We start from the raw sequence: 18,931 nt of genomic DNA on the forward strand, positions 1-18,931 counted from the left end.
CTCTAGAGACAATACCTCGCATCGTCACTCAATGCCTAGGTTTACCTCCACTGTACTCACATCCTACCATACCTTTGTCTGTACGTTATGCATTGAATCTATTCTACGGCGCCCAGAAATCTGCTCCTTTTACTCTGTTCCGAACGCACTAGACGACCAGTTCTTATAGCCTTTAGCTGTACCCTTATCCTACTCCTCCTCTGGTGATGTAGAGGTTAATCCAGGCCCTGCAGTGCCTAGCTCCACTCCCATTCCCCAGGCGCTCTCATTTGTTGACTTCTGTAACCATAAAAGCCTTGGTTTCATGCATGTCAACATTAGAAGCCTCCTCCCTAAGTTTGTTTTATTCACTGCTTTAGCACACTCTGCCAAACCGGATGTCCTTTTTCGTGCCTGAATGCTGGCTTAGGAAGGCCAGCAAAACCCCTGAAATTTCCATCCCCAACTATAACATTTTCCGCAAGATAGAAATGCCAAAGGGGGCGGAGTTGCAATCTACTGCAGAGAGAGCCTGCAGAGTTCTGTCTTACTATCTAGGTTTGTGCCCAACTTTTTAAAACCTTTTTCTACTTTTAAAAATACACCTTTCCAGAAACAAGTCTCTCACCATTGCCGCTTGCTATAGACCATCTTCTGCCCCCAGCTGTGCCCTGGACACCATATGTGAATTGATTGCCCCCCATCTATCTTCAGAGCTCGTGCTTTTAGGTGACCTAAACTGGGATATGCTTAACACCCCGGACATCCTACAATCTAAGCTTGATGCTCTCAATCTCACACAAATTATCAATCAATCTACCAGGTACAACCCCAACCCCAAATCCAAAAACACAGGCACCCTCATAGATATCATACTAACCAACCTGCCCTCCAAATACACCTCTGCTGTCTTCAACCAGGATCTCAGCGATCACTGCCTAATTGCTTGCGTCCGTAACGACCACCCCTCATCACTGTCAAATGCTCCCTAAAACACTTCAGCGAGCAGGCCATCCTAATTGACCTGGCCCGGGTATCCTGGAAGGATATTGACCTCATTCTGTCAGTAGAAGATGCCTGGTTATTCTTTAAAAGTGCTTTCCTCACAATCTTAAATAAGCATGCCCCATAAAAAAAATGTTGAACCAGGAACAGATGTAGCCCGTGGTTCACTCCAGACCTGACTGCCCTTGACCAGCGCAAAAACATCCTGTGGCATACTGCATTAGACTCAAATAGCCCCCGTGATATGCAACTTTTCAGGGAAGTTAGGAACCAATATACACAGGCAGTTAGGAAAGCAAAGCCTAGCTTTTTCAAAAGGAAATGTGCATCCTGTAGCACAAACTCCGAAAAGTTCTGAGACACTAAAGTCCATGGAGAATGAGAGCACATCCTCCCAGCTGCCCACTGCACTGAGGCTAGGAAACACTGTCACCACCGATAAATCCACGATAATTGAGAATTTCAATACGCGTTTTTCTACTGCTGGCAATGCTTTCAACCTGGCCACCCCTACCCCGGTCACAGCCCTGCACCCCCCACTGCAACTCGCCCAAGCCTTCCCCATTTCTCCTTCAGCCAAATCCAGATAGCTGATGTTCTGAAAGAACTGCAAAATCTGGACCCCTACAAATCAGCAGGACTAGACAATCTGGACCCTCTCTTTCTAAAATTGTCAGCCAAAATTGTTGCAACCCCTATTACTAGCTTGTTCAACCTCTCTTTCGTATCGTCTGAGATTCCCAAAGATTGGAAAGCTGCTGCGGTTATCCCCCTCTTCAAAGGGGGAGACACTCTAGACCCAAACTGCTACAGACCTATATCTATCCTACCTTGCTTTTCGAAAGCCAATTTAATAAACAGATCACTGACCATTTCGAATCCCACCGTACGTTCTCCGCTATGCAAACTGGTTTCCGAGCTGGTCATGGGTGCACCTCAGCCACGCTCAAGGTCCTAAACGATATCATAACCTCCATCGACCTGGCCAAAGCTTTCGACTCTGTCAATCACCACATTCTTATCGGCAGACTCAACAGCCTTGGTTTCTCAAACGACTGCCTCGCCTGGTTCACCAACTACTTCTCAGAGTTCAGTGTGTCAAATCGGAGGGCCTGTTGTCCAAACCTCTGGCAGTCTCTGTGGGGGTGCCACAGGGTTCAATTCTCAGGCTGACTCTTTTCTCTGTATACATCAATGATGTCGCTCTTGCTGCTGGTGACTCTCTGATCCACCTCTACGTAGACGATACCTTTCTGTATACTTCTGGTCCTTCTTTGGACACTGTGTTAACTAACCTCCAGACGAGCTTCAATGCCATACAACTCTCCTTCCGTGGCCTCCAACTGCTCTTAAATGCAAGTAAATCTAAATGCATGCTCTTCGACTGATCGCTACAAGCACTTGCCCGGCCGTCCAGCATCACTACTCTGGACGGTTCTAACTTAGAATATGTGGACAACTACAAATACCTAGGTGTCCGGTTGGACTGTAAACTCTCCTTCCAGACTCACATTAAGCATCTCCAATCCAAAATTCTATCTAGAATCGGCTTCCTATTTCGCATCAAAGCATACTTCACTCATGCTGCCAAACACACCCTTGTAAAACTGACTATACTACCGATCCTAGACTTCGGCGATGTCATTTACAAAATAGCCTCCAACACTCCTCAGCAAATTGGATGCCGTCTATCACAGAGCCATCCGTTTTGTCACCAAAGCCCCATATACTACCCATCACTGCGACCTGTATGCTCTCGTTGGCTGGCCCTCGCTTCATATTCGTTGCCAAACCCACTGGCTCCAGGTCATCTGTAAGTCTTTGCTAGGTAATGCCCCGCCTTATCTCAGCTCACTGGTCACCATAGCAGCACACACCCGTAGCACGCTCTCCAGCAGGTATATTTCACAGGTCACTCCCAAAGCCAATTCTTCCTTTGGCTGCCTTTCCTTCCAGTTCTCTGCTGCCAATGACTGGAACTAATTGCAAAAATCACTGAAGCTAGAGAATCCTATTTCCCTCACTAACTTTAAGCACCAGCTGTCAGAGAAGCTCACAGATCAATGCACCTGTACATAGCCCATCTGTAAATTGCCCATCCAACTACCTCATCCCCATAWTGTTATTTATTTATTTTTGCTCCTTTGCACCCCAGTATCTATACTTGCACATTCATCTTCTGCACATCTGTCACTCCAGTCTCTATCACTCCAGTGTTTAATTGCTAAATTGTAATTATTTCGCCACTATGGCCTATTTATTGCCTTAACTCCCTTTTCTTACCTCATTTGCACACAATGTATATAGACTTTTTTTCCTACTGTATTATTGACTATGTTTGTTTGTTCCATGTGTAACTCTGTGTTGTTTGTGTCGCACTGCTTTGCTTTATCTTGGCCAGGTCGCAGTTGTAAATGAGAACATTTACAACTGTTCTCAACTAGCCTACCTGGTGAAATAATAAAAAATATAAAAAAATAAGGCCTGATGGTGGTATGTAGGACTGGTCTGGCCTTGAGAAAGTGGACCTGAAGACACTTACGCCTGTCTGTCTTAACCACCTGGTACTGAAGGCTAGACTCAGACAAGACTGGGGGGTCTCTGTGTGACTGATACAGCTGTTGGTCTCTGTGTGACTGATACATGTTTGGTATGTTCTAGTGTTTGGGTTAGGCTAGCATACTAGCCGGCCTCTGCCCAGTACCCTGCCCTGAACGTTAGTCACTAGCCGGCTACCACCCGGTTACTCTACCATGCACCTTAGAGGCGGCTGCCCTATGTATACTGAACAGAAACATGCAACAATTTCTACGATTTTACTGAGTTACAGTTCATGTAAGGAAATCAGTCAATTAATTAATTAATTGGGCCCTAACCTATGGATTTCACATGAATGGGTAGGGGCGCAGCCATGGCTGGACCTGGGAGGGCATAGGCCCACACACTGGGGAGCCAGGGAAACCCATTTGGGAGCCAGGCCCAGCTAGTCAGAAAGAGTTTTTCCCCACAAAAGGGCTTTATTACAGACGGAAATACTCCCCAGTTTCATCAGCTGTCCGGGTGCCTGGTCTCAGACGATCCCGCAGGTGAAGAAGCTGGATGTACAGGTCCTGGGCYGGCGTGGTTACACGTGGTCTGCGGTTGTGAGGCCGGTTGGACGTACTGCCATATTCTCTAAAACGACGTTGTAGGTGGCGTAGAGGTCGACTGATCAATGGGCATGGCCGATTTCAAGTTTTAATAACAATCGGTAACGGCCTTTTTGGACTCCGATTATGCCCGATTACATTTCAATCCATGAGGAAACTGCGTGGCAGGCTGATCACCTGTTACGCGAGTGCCGCGTCAAAAGGACCTTGTGGCTGCAAGGAGCCAAGGTAAGTTGTTAGCTAGCATTAAACTTATCTTATAAAAACAATCGATCTTCACATAATCACTAGTTAATTACACATGGTTGATGATATTACTAGGTTAACTAGCTTGTCCTGCGTTGAATATAATCAATGGGGTGCCTGTTAATTTGTCATCGAATCACAGCCTACTTCAACTTCGCCAAACAGGTGGTGATTTAACAAAAGCGCATTCGTGAAAAAAGCACATTCGTTGCACATATGTACCTAACCATAAACATCAATGCCTTTCTTAAAATCAATACATATTGATATTATATATTTTTAAACCTGCATATTTAGTTAAAATAAATGCATATTAGCAGGCAATATTAACTAGGGAAATTGTGTAACTTCTCTTGCGTTCAGTGCAAGCAGAGTCAGGGCATATGCAACAGTTTGGGCCGCCTGGCTCGTTGCGAACTATGTTTCTTCCAAACAAAGACCGTAATTCATTTGCCAGAATTTTACATATATATGACATAACATTGAAGGTTGTGCAATGTAACAGCAATATTTAGACTTATGGATGCCACCCGTTCGCCAAAATACYTAATGGTTCCGTATTTCACTGAAAGAATAAACATATTGTTTTCGAAATGATAGTTTCTGAATTTGACCATATTAATGACCAAAGGCTCGTATTTCTGTGTGTTTATTATAATTAAGTCTATGATTTGATATTTGATAGAGCAGTCTGACTGAGTGGTGGTAGGCAGCAGCAGGCTCGTAAGCATTCATTCAAACAGCACTTTACTGCGTTTGCGAGCAGCTCTTAGCAATGCTTGAGGCACAGCGCTGTTTATGACTTCAAGCCTATCAACTCCCGAGATTAGGCTGGCAATACTATAGTGCCTATAAGAACATCCAATAGTCATAGGTATATGAAATACAAATGTTATAGAGAGAGATAGTCGATACGTCACAATTCCTATAATAACTACAACCTTTAACTTCTTATCTGGGAGTATTGAACCACCAGTTTTCATATGTTCTCATGTTCTGAGCAAGGAACTTAAACGTTAGCTTTTTTACAAGGCACATATTGCACTTTTACTTTCTACTCCAACACTGTGTATTTGTTTTATTTAAACCAAATTGAACATGTTTCATTATTTATTTGAGACTAAATGGATTTTATTAATGTATTATATTAAGTTAAAATAAAAGGGTTCATTCAGTATTGTTGTAATTGTCATTATTACAAATATATAAAAATCAGCCGATTTGAATCGGTATCTGCTTTTTTTGGCCCTCCAATAATCAGTATCGGCGTTAAATCATATTCGGTGGATCTCCAGCGTAGAGAAATAAACATTAAATTCTCTGGCAACAGCTCTGGTGGATATTCCTGCAGGCAGCATTTAAATTGCAAGGTCCCTTAACTTGAGACATCTTAGCGTTGTGACAACTGCACATTTTAGAGTGGTCTTTTATTGTTCCCAGCACAAGGTGCACCTGTGTAATGATCTTGTTTAATCAGCTTCTTGATATGCCACACCTGTCAGGTGGATGGATTATCTTGGCAAAGGAGAAATGCTCACTAGCAGGTATGTAAACAAATGTGTGCACAGAATGTGAGAGAATAAGCTTTTTGTGTGTATGGAACATTTCTGGGATCTTTTATTTCAGCTCATGAAACATGGGACAAACACTTTACATGTTGGGTTTATATGTTTGTTCAGTGTGTGTGTGTATATATATATATAATCATGGAACACTGGTCACTTTAATAATGTTTACATACTGTTTTACCCACTTCATATGTACAGTGCATTCGGGAAGTATACAAACCCCTTGACTTTTTCCACATTTTGTTACGTGACAACATTATTTGAAAATGGATTGAATAGTTTTTCCCCCTCATCAATCTACACACAATACCCCATAATGACAAAGCGACAGGTTTTTAGACATTTTTGCAAATGTATAAAATAAAATACTTATATTTACACAAGTATTCAGACTCTTTACTCAGTACTTTGTCGAAGCACCTTTGGCAGCGATTACAACCTCGAGTTGGGTATGGGTATGACGCTACAAACTTGGCACACCTGTATTTTGGGAGTTTCTTCCATTCTTCTCTGCAGATCCTCTCAAGCTTTGTCAGGTTGGATGGGGGGCGTTGCTGCACAGCTATTTTAAGGTCTCCAGAGATGTTCGATCGGGTTTAAGTCCGGGCTCTGGCTAGGCCACTCAAGGACATGCCGAGACTTGTTTTCTGAAGCCACTCCTGCGTAGGGTTGTTGTCCTGTTGGAAGATGAACCTTCGCCCCAGTCTGAGGTCCTGAGCGCTCTGGAGCAGGTTTTCATCATGAATCTCTCTGTACTTGCTATGTTTATCTTTCCCTCAATCCTGACTAGTCTCCCAGTCCCTCCTGCTGAAAAACATCCCCACAGCATGATGCTGCCACCACCATGCTTCACTGTAGGGATAGTGCAAGGTTTCCTCCAGATGTGACGCTTGCCATTCAGGCCAAAGAGTTGAATCTTGTTTTTGTCAGACCAGGGAATCTTTTTTTTCTTATTTTTCTTATTTTTCTTATGGTTTGCCTTTTGGCAAACTCCAAGGTGGCTGTCATGTCCCTTTTACTGAGGAGTGTCTTCTGTCTGGCCACTCTACCATAAAGGCCTGATTGTTGGAGTGCTGCATAGATGGTTGTCCTTCTGGAAGGTTCTCCCATCTCCACAGAGGAGCTCTGTCAGTGACTATCGGGTTCTTGGTCACCTCCCTGACCAAGGCCCTTCTCCCTCAATTGCTCAGTTTGGCCAGGTGGCCAAAGAGTCTTGGTGGTTCCAAACTTCTTCCGTTTAAGAATGATGGAGACCACTGTGTTCCTGGGGACTTCTAAATCTTCTAAATATGTGAATGCGACCAATAAAATGTGATTTAGTACAGTGTGCTGTATTTTTCAAATTTTAACCTTTTCTTTTTGAATTCAGAACTGAGGTTAGGCCTACCCAGCTGAGATTATATGCAAGCTGCAAAAAGCAGCAATGCACATTTTACAATGTGTCTTGTAAAAGACAGATTGATGAAATCAGAGTTGAATAATGATGATCAATATTGATTTTAAGCATACCTGGCTGAGAAAGCTATCAGCAGAATATCAATAGTTCTGCCCTGCGGTTGCCTCATTTCAATCTATGGGTCTCTTATCAAGGTGATCATATCAGTTATGTGAAAAAATGTGATTTGTTTTTGTGGTTTCCCCATAGCACCCACACCAAAACAAATGTTATTTGTCACATGCGCCGAATACAACAGGTGTAGACTTTACCTTGAAATGCTTGCTCACAAGCTCTTCCCAATGATGCAGATTAAAAAATAAAATAGTAACACGAGGAATCAAATAAAATACACAATGGCGCTATATACAAGGAGTACCAGTACCAGATCAATGTGCAGAGATGTGAGGTATTTGAGGTAGATATGTACATGAAGGCAGTGTAAAGTGACTAGGCAGAGTATAGTTTGAGGTATTTGAGGTAGATATGTACATGAAGGCAGTGTAAAGTGACTAGGCAGCAGTATAGTTGAGGTATTTGAGGTAATATGTACATGAAGGCAGTGTAAAGTGACTAGGCAGCAGTATAGTTGAGGTATTTGAGGTAGATATGTACATGAAGGCAGTGTAAAGTGACTAGGCATCAGTATAGTTGAGGTATTTGAGGTAGATATGTACATGAAGGCAGTGTAAAGTGACTAGGCATCAGTATAGTTGAGGTATTTGAGGTAGATATGTACATGAAAGGCAGTAAGTGATCAGGATAGATGGGTATTTGAGGTAGATATGTACATGAGGCAAGTGTAAAGTGAATAGGAATCAGATGTTGAGGTATTTGAGGTAGATAATGTACATGAAGGCAAGGTAAAGTGACTAGGCATCAGGATAGATGAGGTATTTGAGGTAGATATGTACATGAAGGCAAGGTAAAGTGACATCAGGATAGGTGGTGCTCAGGCTTTCACTCATGTGGTTTATAGTTTCCTGAACTGGGTGACATTCTGTTTGTGCTCCAACCAACTCCTTGTTGTCTCACCAAGGCAACAATGTACCTTAGTGATGGTGTTGAATGCTGTTCAAGCCATGTTTGTTGGTACCCAGGCTAGTGCAGTGGAGACCCTGGCCCTGTTGTACTGCACTGTGGAATCTAGTATGTCTGGAATGGCCTCATTGTATTGACAGTATTTACACATTCATGCTATCCATCACTATCACAGGAGCTGTCAAACCTAATCTATCGCCTGTTGTGTTTTCTCATCCACAGAGCAGAGAAAACAGAAGTTCTCAGCGATGACCTTCTACAGGTAAATAAATCATTACCTAGGCTACATTTTCTCATTTACTTTACCACAGGGTTCCCCAACTGGCGGCCTGTGGGTGATTTATTTGGCGCCCCAAGTTTTCTGGGAATCTGTTCCAAAGTATTCCCATGCGTAATAAAGGGAAATCTAGTTGTTGATCCCTGCTCTACATACTCATTACATACTGTACCACAATCAATGGAACTGCAGACTCAGTATTGTGAATACAACAGGCTAAGCAGAGCCACAGATATTGTCAGCTTCTTACATATATTGGTAACAAAACAAATTGTAACCACGTTCTGCCAGGAATTCTGATTATCCTTGGTACTAGTGGTAAAAATATGATGACTGTGTGAGTGTATATTCTATTCAATTCAGTTTGATACTCTGGGTTCCTCCAGTGCTATTCTCAGTCTGGTTCCCAGGGAAATAGGCTACCAATTGAGTTCAGAGAGTTCCTCAGAATTCCTGTTGCTCAGGGAAGACATTCTATACACTCAAAACACATAATTTCTGTCATTCCGGAATGTTATTTTGTTTTCCTCCGCCCCACTTGAAGTCAGAGAGAGCATGTGTGTACACAAACGACACTACTGAAGAGACAGTCTCCTGCTGTTGCTTCAAGACCATTTTCTCTTAGTCACATTAGATAAATAGCATGTGGTTGACTGAAGAGAAAAGTATACTGGAAGGAAACAGTCATGAGACCCACACACAGCACTTTGCATGACCATGTTCTATTTAGATGCATTATGAGGTGTTGTCATGAAAGGAGGGAGTGTCTGTCCAACACAGCTTAGGAATAGCTGCTGCTGAGGTGAGGACACTTTACAGTAGCTGACAGTTGACTCTGTTTTGCGTGAGACTTTCCTTTATCAACCTTCCATGGCCCACTGTGATTTAGACTCCTCTGTCTTCCAAATATCCCATCTCTCATGCTACCATGTCAGTCTGAGAACCCACTGTTGGATCACTCTCCTGTCCATGGAAGCACTGGAGGCTGGTGCTTTATCACCACGGATCAGTTTTCTGCTTCAGCCAACTCCTGTCTCTGTAGTGCTTGTTGTCATCCATGTTTGCCTGCTGTGAATGAATGGCATGCATAAGAGGCCTTTTTAAAGTGGTCAACAGTGCAAACAGATGAGGCATCCAGGCCAGTGTCTTATTCTTAGTCCCATCTGCCTGCCATCACAACACCTGGTCCTCCATGGTGGATCCATGGCATCCCAGAATTCCTCTGCTAGCCCAGCTGTCCATATAGCCACATAGCTCAGCTTCCACAGGGGCACCAATTATATCCCRGAGGCCACAAAACCCTGCATACACTACATGATCAAAAGTATGTGGACACCTTCTTGTCATACATCTCATTCCAAAATCTTGGGCATTAATATGGAGTTGGTCCCCCCTTTGCTGCTATAACAGCATCCACTCTTCTGGAAAGGCTTTCCACTAGATGTTGGAGCATTGCTGTGGAGACTTGCTCCATTCAACCACAAACATTAGTGAGTACGGGCAATTAGGCCTGGCTCACAGTCTGCGTTCCATTTCATTCCAATGGTGTTCTATAGGGTAGATGTCAGGGCTCTGCAGGCCAGTCAAGTTCTTCCACACCGATCTCGACAAACCATTTCTATATGGACCTCGCTTTGTGCACAGGGGCATTGTCATGATGAAACAGGAAATGGCCTTCCTTAAACTGTTGCCACAGTTGGAAGCACAAAATCTTCTAGAATGTCATTGTATGCTGTAGCGTTAACATTTCCCTTCACTGGAACTAAGGAGCCTTCCCCAAACCATGAAAAACAGCCCGAGACCATTATTCCTCCTCCACCAAACTTTACAGTTGGTGCTATGCATTGGGCCAGGTAGTGTTCTCCTGGTATCCCCCAAACTCAGATTCGTCCGTTGGACTGCCAGATGATGAAGCGTGATTCATCACTCCAGAGAACGCGTTTCCACTGCTCCAGAGTGCAATGGCAGCGAGCTTTACACCCCTCCAGCCAACGCTTGGCATTGCGCATGGTGATCTTAGGCTTGTGTGCGGCTGCTCGGTRACGGAAACCCATTTCATGAAGCTCCTGGCAAACAGTTATTGTGCTGACGTTGCTTCCAGAGGCAGTTTGGAACTCGGTAGTGGGCGGTCCCGTTCTGTCAGCTTGTGTGGCCTACCACTGTGCTGTTGATGCTCCTAGACGTTTCCACTTAACAGTAACAGCACTTACAGTTGACCGGGACAGATCTAACAGGGCAGAAATTTGACTTGTTGGAAAGATGGTATCCTATGGCGGTACCACGMTGAAAGCCACTGAGCTCTTCAGTACGGCCCATTCTAATGCCAATGTTTGTCTATAGAGTTTGCATGGCGGTGTGCTCGATTTTATACACCTGTCAGCAACAGGTGTGGCTGAAATAGCCAAATCCACTAATTTGAAAGGATGTCCACATACTTTTGTATATATAGTAGAGGTCGACCGATTATGATTTTTCAATGCCGATACATACCGATACCGATTATTGGAGGACAAAAAAAGCCGATACCGGTTAATCGGCCGATTTAAAAAAAAATTTTTTTTAAAATATATATCTTACACACACACACATTTTTGTAATAATGACAATTGCAACAATACTGAATGAACAATGAACACTTTTATTTTTTATTATTATTTTATTTTTTAAATATATTTTTTCCCCTTTTCTCCCCAATTTTCGTGGTATCCAATCGCTAGTAATTACTATCTTGTCTCATCGCTACAACTCCCGTACGGGCTCGGGAGAGACGAAGGTCGAAAGCCACGCGTCCTCCGAAGCACAACCCAACCAAGCCGCACTGCTTCTTAACACAGCGCGCCTCCAACCTGGAAGCCAGCCGCACCAATATGTCGGAGGAAACACCGTGCACCTGGCCCCCTTGGTTAGCGCGCACTGCGCCCGGCCCGCCACAGGAGTCGCTGGAGCGCGATGAGACAAGGATATCCCTACCGGCCAAACCCTCCCTAACCCGGACGACGCTAGCCCAATTGTGCGTCGCCCCACGGACCTCCCGGTCGCGGCCGGCTGCGACAGAGCCTGGGCGCGAACCCAGAGWCTCTGGTGGCGCAGCTAGCACTGCGATGCATTGCCCTAGACCACTGCGCCACCCGGGAGGCCCCGAACACTTTTATTTTAACTTAATATAATACATAAATACACACACGCACACAGCTCTGAAGTGACAATGATACTGAAGAGTCTGCTTAGGAGACAAATACTCTCAACTGTTTGAATAAAAATACAGTTTAAGTTACCTGTGATGAATGTTGAAAACAAAAACTTGCAGGAAATCCTATTTTAATAATGGGCATGGTAAGAATTGACAACCAAAGTGCGAGTCATAATTCCCATGACACCTTTTAGCAAAATCTGAAATAATCGTCCGATTTAATCGGTCGACCTCTAATATATAGTGTAGTTCTCACACACTCCAGAGAAAGCTTACTGTAATTTGCTCAATGGCTCTGTGTGATGATGGCTCTGGCATTTTGTATTCTATAATGGGGAGGCTTCCTGAACTCTTGCCAGTCCGGATTTTGCTTTAGCCAATAATAGCTGTCTCCTTTACTCTGTCAGGAACGAGAAGCCAACTGGGTTACCAAGCAAGCTTAGACTGACTTAAAAAAAACAATAAATGATATTCACAACAGCGGAATTATGGGTACTATGAGTGTTGTTTAGGAATCCAACCCTCTTCTATGTTGTTTACTGCTGTTTGTGTTTAGACACAGACACGCTCTCACACCCTTTCTCTGGCTAGCCGTGCCATGTGCTTGTCTGGACATCTTATCAGTCCTGGCACAAACACACTGGTCAGTCACGTTACAGTGGGGATTCCCTGCTCAGTGGATGCGTCATAGACCAAACTAGGCTCTGAGCTGATCAGTTAGCCAGACATAAGTTGTTGTACTCTTTCAGATCCTTCTGGTCTGTTTGTTTGTCTGTTTAGTCCTTTGTCTTCAGTCTCTTTTGATGTCTCTGTCTGGGAAGTCTCTCTGTGTGATGACTCTGTCTGAGATGTCTGTCTCTGTCTGGGAGGTCAGTCCCTGTGTATGATGTTGGGGTGAGTGTGTTATGTCTGCGTGTAAGAATGTGATGGAAAAGAGAAAGCGACAGTGGCACCCCTGGCGCCATGTAATCAAAAACACACACACACACACATCCCCAGGATCTCCCCCTGTAGAGAAGAATGAGGTGGAACTCCAGTCAGAGGAATCCCCTGTTCCTGTGCCATGTGCTAACAGGGCCCAGCCCGAACACACAGTGTTCCCCGTTCCTGTGGAGGAGGCAGGAGACCCCCTCCACACTGTCTGACCCAAGAGAGAGTGGGAGAGKGGMYGAGAGAGGGAGAGAGAGGTGTGGAGGAATCAGCCGTTGGAATTCCTGAGTTCGAGTTCTGTTTTTGTAACACAATTGTCATGGTTTCTGTTGATCTGTTCTCACAGTCTGTCCGTCTGTCCCCTGGCTGCTCCGTACATCTGTCTGTCTGCCCTATTCCCAAAGGCATTGTTCTGAGCTGTCAATTTCTCCTTCCTCCCTCCCCCTCTAGTTTTCTGTGCAGGTGCATTTAGTATTACATCCTTGCTTATTTTTAAAACAGACACTCCATGTTCCAGACTGGGCATGTTCTGTACAACAGACACTCCATGTTCCAGACTGGGCATGTTCTGTACAACAGACACTCCATGTTCCAGACTGGGCATGTTCTGTACAACAGACACTCCGTGTTCCAGACTGGGCATGTTCTGTACAACAGACACTCCGTGTTCAGACTGCGGCATGTTCTGTACAACAGACACTTCCGTGTTCCAGACTGGGCATGTTCTGTACAACAGAACACTCCGTGTTCCAGACTGGGCATGTTCTGTACAACAGACACTCCGTGTTCCAGACTGGGCATGTTCTGTACAACAGACACTCCGTGTTCCAGACTGGGCATGTTCTGTACAACAGACACTCCGTGTTCCAGACTGGGCATGTTCTGTACAACAGACACTCCGTGTTCCAGACTGGGCATGTTCTGTACAACAGACACTCCGTGTTCCAGACTGGGCATGTTCTGTACAACAGACACTCCGTGTTCCAGACTGGGCATGTTCTGTACAAACAGACACTCCGTGTTCCAGACTGGGCATGTTCTGTACAACAGACACTCCGTGTTCCAGACTGGGCATGTTCTTACAACAGACACTCCGTGTTCCAGACTGGGCATGTTCTGTACAACAGACACTCCTGTTCCAGACTGGGCATGTTCTGTACAACAGACACTCCGTGTTCCAGACTGGGCATGTTCTGTACAACAGACACTCCGTGTTCCAGACTGGCATGTCTGTACACAAGACACTCCGTGTTCCAGACTGGGCATTTTCTGTACAACAGACACTCCGTGTTCCAGACTGGGCATGTTCGTTACAACAGACACTCCGTGTTCCAGACTGGGCATGTTCTGTACAACAGACACTCCGTGTTCCAGACTGGGCATGTTCTGTACAACAGACACTCCGTGTTCCAGACTGGGCATGTTCTGTACAACAGACACTCCGTGTCCAGACTGGGCATGTTCTGTACAACAGACACTCCGTGTTCCAGACTGGGCATGTTCTGTAAACAGACACTCCGTTCCAGACTGGCATGTTCTGCTACACAGACACTCCGTGTTCCAGACTGGCAACAAATATTATAACAATGCTCTAAAGAAGAGTTTGAAAAATAAATGTCTATGTAGTTCGTTAGACAGATTGCAGACAACACTGTGGAAGTTGCCATACAGTTTCACCATCTGACAGCTGGACAAGGCTGGCCTAGTTCCTCTGCAGTATGAAGTAGTTTTCTGCCCTGGCTTCAGAGTGCTGTGAAATCACAATTTCAGAGCATTCATCTGCCCTTTTAACGCTCCAAACAGCAGTAACAGCCCAGCAACAGTCTCCATGAAGACACTTCCGATGAGTCATCCGTTTTTATAGAAAACATTCCTGTGTTGTCCAGCTGGGAGCGGCCGGTATCATTCATGCCTGACCTTTGACCTCCATGTAGCTGACTGGACTTCAATGAAGCGGCCGTCAACAGGCAGGGATGAGGGAGATTAGAGGAATATAGTTACATGTCAACAACATTCATTCTACTGGACAGAGTTGTCAGAGGACCAAAAGGGCTGAGAAAGATAGATCAGTGCAGTTCTAAACTACAGGCATGACCTTTCAACTCAGTGTCCCTGTCCCTAAGAACTGTCTACATCTTCTGCACCACAAAGTTCCTCCACCAACATTTGTTTTTATAAACAGAGTTGAGTTCCCTTTCTTACTGTGACAAAGCAGTGCGGAACATATTGGATTCCTAACCTTGTTACACTATGAAACACAAGACGATGCATTTAATCATTCATCATACTGGTTTTTATGAAAATCATTTCCCATGTCTATAGCCTGTAGCTGCTTTACCACCGAGTTGTGTACTACATCACAGTAAAGATCTGTCTGTATGTAAGTGGTCGTTTGTCGTGCACAGATTGAGCGGCGCATGGAGATGGTACGTGTGGTCTCCCACAACACGCACAAGAGGATGGTCACCTGTCTGCAGGGCCACATTGGCACCGACGCAGAGAAGAGACATGTAAGTACAGGTATCATTCATATTATTCCTGACCAAATTGTCTGAATCACTAGATCAAAGATAAGCATATATTTATGATTTATTTCCCATGAACTCTTCACCTACCTGATGTAACACTAGATTACACTACCCCCTTGAAAATAATGTTCTATATCAGCAATTAGTGTTTTTTTTGTTTACCTCATGATCCAACATGTACAATTGTGTCAATGCCAGTCTGTACCACACCTTTACACAGGAAATGGTCAGGTAAAAAGACATGTTTACTTTCTCATAGCTACATCTGTAGCTCTGCTCAACCCTCCTTCCATGTATTTCATTACAGCTTTATGGGAATAGAAAGGAATGACGAGACATCATACGGTGTCTAGTTGTTACAGTATGTCAAATTAACTCTTAACATCACAATAACCGTAACGTCCTCATTCTTTCTATCGTTCCATATTGTCCAAATTAATGAAAATGGACTTTCCATTGATAAGCCCCCAAAAGGAAAACACTAGAAACGTCTTGTTGGTGCCTCAGTTGGTATCTAATAAATGTATACATATCTCTTTCCCTTTCTCTCTCTACAAACACACCTCACAGAAAAAGCTTCCTCTGACAGCGCTGTCTCAAGCCATGGTGGACGGAGGCAGTCAGCTGGGAGAGGAGTCTCTGATTGGGTGAGTGAGGGTGAATTGACAGGTTAGACAACCAATCGTCTGTCTGTCACTGGTTATATGGAACAGATGAACCCTAGAGAGATGGAGAATATGTGGCTAACATACTGACCCAATTATTATCAGCGGCCTTTTCAGTCATTTCTTGTTTTTGTGGAGGATCAGAAAGTGTCTAGTGTGGATGTCTATCCACATAATGAGGATGTTTGCCAGACTGATTCTCCATTTAACAGAACGAGCTACATTGTTGCCTTGTTCGCATAGTAAGACAGTGACAGAAACAGACAGGCACTCAGACTAGAGGATGTAGAAACTACCCAGAGATTTACTGTTACTGTCTGCTTTTAGGAGGAAGTGACTATCTAATTTGACAACTTGCCAATGTTTAATATGATGTATTTGTGGATGTGGAATGATGGATTTGGAAGGTATTGTCAAAGGCGACTGGTGATGAATGCGACATGTACAGTACCAGTCAAAAGTTTGGACAGACACTCTTTTGACTATTTTCTACATTGTAGAATAATAGTAGTAACCAAAAAAGTGTTCAACAAATCCAAATATATTTTATATTTGAGATTCTTCAAAATAGCCACACCTTGATGACAGCTTTGCACACTCTTGGCATTCTCTCAACCAGCTTCATGAGGTAGTCACCTGGAATGCATTTCAATTAACTGGTGTGCCTTGCTTGAAAGTTCATTTGTGGAATTTCTTTCCTTAATGCGTTTGAGCCAATCAGTTGTGTTGTGACAAGGTAGGGGTGGTATACACAAGCGCTACGATAAAACTGGGTCTCATGAGGACCGCCACAGGAAAGGAAGACCCAGAACTGCAGAGGATAAGTTCATTAGTTACCAGCCTCAGAAAATGCAGCACAAATAATTGCTTCACAGAGTTCAAGTAACAGATACATCTCAACATCAAATGTTCAGAGGAGACTGAGTGAATCAGGCCTTCATGGTCGAATTGCTGCAAAGAAACTACTACTAAAGGACACCAATAATAAGAAGAGACTTGCTTGGGCCAAGAAACACGAGCATTGGACATTAGACTGGTGGACATCTGTCCTTTGGTCTGATGAGTCAAAATGTGATATTTTTGGTTCCAACCGCTGTGTCTTTGTGAGACGCATAGTAGGTGAACGGATGATCTCCATATGTGTAGTTCCCACCGTGAAGCATGGAGGAGGAGTTGTGATGGTGTCGGGGTGCTTTGCTGGTGATGCTGTCTGTGATTTATTTAGAATTCAAGACACACTTTCTGCAGTGATACGCCTTCCCATCTGGTTTGCACTTAGTGGGACTATCATTTGTTTTTCAACAGGACAATGACCCAACACACCTCCAGGCTGTGTAAAGGCTATTTGACCAAGACTGAGAGTGATTGAGTGCTGCACCAGATGTCCTGAACTCCAATCACCCGACGTCAACCCAATTGAGATGGTTTGGGATGAATTGGACCGCAGAGTGAAGGAAAGGCAGCCAACAAGTGTTCAGCATACGAGGGAATTCCTTCAAGACTGTTGAAAAGCATTACAGGTGAAGCTGGTTGAGAGAATGCCAAGAGTGTGCAGAGCTGTCATTAATGCAAAAGGCGGCTACTTTGAAGAATCAAAAATGTATTTTGATTTGTTTAACACTTATTTTGGTTACTACATGATTCCATATGTGTTATTTCATAGTGTTGATGTCTTCACTATTATTTTACAATATAGAAAAGAGTAAAAATAAAGAAAAAGTAGGTGTATCCAAACTTTTGACTGGTACTGTAGATGACCCTCTGCAGTTTTTCGTCATTATTTTGAAGGACYGTAATGGTGACTTCTGACCCCAATGACTCTTCCTGTGGCATCTGAATAATCTTTGTGTGTGTGTGTCTCCTCCTGACAGGAAGATGATGGAGGTGTGTGGGGAGGCAGAGAACAGGCTGGCGTCAGAGCTGCTGCAGCATGAGGTTCAGATAGAGAAAGACGTGCTAGACCCCCTCAACCAGCTAGCAGAGGTGAGGAGGAGATATTGAGTGCCTTATTTCATCCAAACCTGTATAAAGAGTATCCAATATTTAGTCAAAACCATTCTAACTCCATCATAAATAATTGAGTCAATGTGTATTTGGAAAAGTGCCATACGTTCTTAACAGACGTGAACATCCATATTCTCAGGTGGACATTCCCAACATCCTGAAACAGAGGAAGCAGCTAGCCAGGCTAGTTCTTGACTATGATTCTGCCAGAGCGAGGTGAGCCTGTGTAAATGTATCACCTTTATTAACATTTAGACTGTGCTAGAACATGTTTTAAAGTTGAACAACTTTCTAACCTGTTCTGCGGTCTACCCCTTCCAGGTGGTTGCAGGCAACCAAGTCGATAATCTCAGGAACAAACACTCAAGCACTGACGGCCAAGGCAGACCTGCTCAAAGAGGAGGTGGATGAAGCTATGAATAAAATGGAACTGTGCAAGGTAAGGCCTCAAATGGATAAATCACCCCACAGTTAAGTTTGTCTGACGTTCTGCTATAAGAATTAGGATAAATCACAGGCCTCAATCCCAGATGAATGGTAGTTGCTCACATGAGGAGAAGAGGAAGTGACACTATGGAAAGTTTTGACATTAGAAGGTAAGGACAGAAATGGACATTCCATGCCCAGTACTGTTATGGCTGTTTGATTTAGGAAGAAGGAATGCCCAGTCAGCTGTGTGTGCGTGCCTCTCTCTCTCTGCGAAGTGCTGCGGACTGAGAGTATTGTGTGTTTTGAGTTAGTTTGAGTTAGTGGTGTGTGTCAGGTCTTCTGTCCAGGAAGCTACATGATTCAGTGTTTTCCTTCCTCTGCGCTCCAGGCCTGTTCAGCCCTGCTCTACACTGCTACTATACCCTGGCCCTGTGAACAGCAGGCAGATTTATGAGTCACTGTGGAAGGCCTAATGACCCTACCTA

The 18,931-nt window shown here is 44.1% G+C and overlaps 1 protein-coding gene across 1 annotated transcript in view; it reads left to right on the forward strand.

The window, feature by feature from the left end:
• The window catches only part of LOC111978197 (rho GTPase-activating protein 17-like), a 47,456-nt gene that overhangs the window by 10,337 nt on the left and 18,188 nt on the right, over positions 1-18,931 (forward strand). Inside the window, 6 exon segments of the mRNA XM_024008114.2 lie at positions 8,646-8,685; positions 15,226-15,330; positions 15,919-15,995; positions 17,885-17,996; positions 18,157-18,233; positions 18,339-18,456. Of these exon segments, the coding sequence (XP_023863882.2) occupies positions 8,646-8,685; positions 15,226-15,330; positions 15,919-15,995; positions 17,885-17,996; positions 18,157-18,233; positions 18,339-18,456 (529 nt within the window).

The sequence above is a fragment of the Salvelinus sp. IW2-2015 genome, linkage group LG18, assembly GCF_002910315.2.
Source record: "Salvelinus sp. IW2-2015 linkage group LG18, ASM291031v2, whole genome shotgun sequence".
Lineage (NCBI taxonomy): Eukaryota > Metazoa > Chordata > Actinopteri > Salmoniformes > Salmonidae > Salvelinus > Salvelinus sp. IW2-2015.